This window comes from Sinocyclocheilus grahami, unplaced genomic scaffold (assembly GCF_001515645.1).
Source record: "Sinocyclocheilus grahami isolate Dianchi unplaced genomic scaffold, SAMN03320097.WGS_v1.1 scaffold1425.1, whole genome shotgun sequence".
NCBI classification, from domain to species: domain Eukaryota; kingdom Metazoa; phylum Chordata; class Actinopteri; order Cypriniformes; family Cyprinidae; genus Sinocyclocheilus; species Sinocyclocheilus grahami.
The window spans coordinates 169692-171723 of record NW_015506604.1 but is presented as its reverse complement, the minus strand read 5'-3'; the positions used below and the strand labels follow the sequence as shown (position 1 = coordinate 171723).

Genomic DNA, 2032 nt, shown 5'->3' with positions numbered 1-2032 from the left:
CACACTAGTCTCAAGTCTAGTGGTGAAACTTTCAAAAGCAGAGCGAGTGTTTGAACATTTATCCTGGTTTGAAGTCTAGCCCCATTGACGTTTATTGCAACTGCATCACTCTCAAGGTGATTTTTGAGTGAACGCGTCACAGATGCCGCCCATAAAGACGCACTGTATTTAACCCAGAACAGTTTCTCTTTGTTTGCATCCTGTAGAGACACTTTCCACCGAACTAGTGACAATAGGAGTCTTTGATCTACAATGCGGCCCCACAGAATCCAGCGGGTCACGCTGCTAATGACCGCCGTATCCTGTGTGCTGATTGGCTGTGGAACCTGTCAATCAAACTCATCCAATGGCTTCCAGCTCTCCGATGACCTGACAGCCGTCCATAGCTCAGGTCACGAATCTCTGATGATGCCCTCGGGGTCAAAGCACGTGACCCCTGACCCCAGAGCTGTCCGGCCGCTGTCGCTGCCCCCGGCGTGTCTGAGGAGGACCTACATCGAGGGCTTGTTCAAATACGTCAACACGGTTCTGTCCAGCCTCATCTTTGTGGTGGGGATGGTGGGAAACGCCACGCTGCTGAGGATCATCTACCTCAACAAGACCATGAGGAACGGCCCGAACGCTCTGATCGCCAGCCTGGCTCTGGGAGACCTCATCTACATCGCCATCGACATCCCCATCAACGTCTATAAGGTAACGATCACAGGAACCAATCAGAACACTAGATCATGTGCGTGTGTGTTTATTAGTGATCATTTAGGCACAAAACTGTGTCACAAACTTGCTTTTAGTGTCAAAAAATGATGAAAAAATCATGTAAGTAATGGGAGGTTTGGGTTTAGATTAGTCTGTAGTTAATATAACTAGCTTAATGATTTAGATATCTAAGTCAGTGTTATTTGATGTTAGTGTCAATGTTATATTAAACTACTATTTTTGGTAACACTTTACTATAAGGTTCCATTAGTTAACTAACATGAATGAACAATGAACAGTACATTTATTACAGTATCATCTTTGTTAAGGAAAATACAGTCGTTCATTGTTAGTTCATGTTAGTTGACAGTGCATTAACTAATATTAACTATAGCACAACTTTTGATTTTAATAATGCATTACTAAATGTTGAAATTAACATTAACTAAGATGAATAAATGTTGTGTTCATTCTTAGTTCATGTTAAGTAAAGTAGTTAACTAATTAACCTTATTGTAAAGTGTTACCCTATTTTTATATATTAATATAGTTTTAATTTAATTTAAAAATTGTCTTTTAATTATATAAATTGTAATTTTAGTTTAAGTTTTAGTAATTTTGCAGTGTCTTATAAATTAAATTTAATGTATTTACAATTAATTTTTTTTATTTTACTTCTATTTAGCTTTATTTTTTTATTCCAGTTTTAGTTTTAGTAAATTTAATACTTCAACTTAAACTCATCTTTTTTTATTTCTTATATACATTTATAAGTTGGAGCACACGTCTGAAAAGTCTCCCGCTTTATGTGTCGTAAAGACATTCTGCGTCTAAATAAACACAATTCTTGTCAAGAAAATAGAGACAGAAGCAGCCGTTGTGAGTGGGGGTCAATTGCATTAAATATTTTTAAGGCGTTAAACTAAAATTATTAATTTTGAAAGCACTAATATATATATATATAAACCAACACTGATCTAGGTAAGCGTGTGCAGCAGTGGGTCAGTCAGGCTTATTTTGGGACAGTTATCAGTCTAACACTCATCACACGTTCAATCACACACACGTGACTCACTTCACAACACACACGTCACGAAGATAAAAGCGCTTCATTCGTTTGTCTTTTAATATATCACACAGGTGGTGAAGATATGCTTTAACAGAGTCTGAACTCTTTGTGTGTGTGTGTGTGTGTGTGTGTGTGTGTGTTGTAGCTACTGGCGATGCGGTGGCCCTTCGATGACAGTGTGTTCGGTCTGTTCCTGTGCAAACTGATGCCGTTTCTACAGAAAGCGTCAGTCGGAATAACAGTTCTCAATCTGTGTGCACTCAGTGT

At 38.4% G+C, this 2032-nt stretch overlaps 1 protein-coding gene across 1 annotated transcript in view; it reads left to right on the top strand.

The window, feature by feature from the left end:
* The first annotated feature begins 279 nt into the window (after positions 1 to 279).
* Positions 280 to 2032, top strand: part of LOC107570196 (endothelin-1 receptor-like) — a 10377-nt gene continuing 8624 nt past the window's right edge. Inside the window, exons 1-2 of the mRNA XM_016256401.1 lie at positions 280 to 693; positions 1911 to 2032. The exon at positions 1911 to 2032 is cut by the window's right edge and continues 6 nt beyond it. Coding sequence (XP_016111887.1) covers positions 289 to 693; positions 1911 to 2032 — 527 coding nt within the window. The 5' untranslated portion in view covers positions 280 to 288. The remainder of the gene's footprint in view (positions 694 to 1910) is intronic.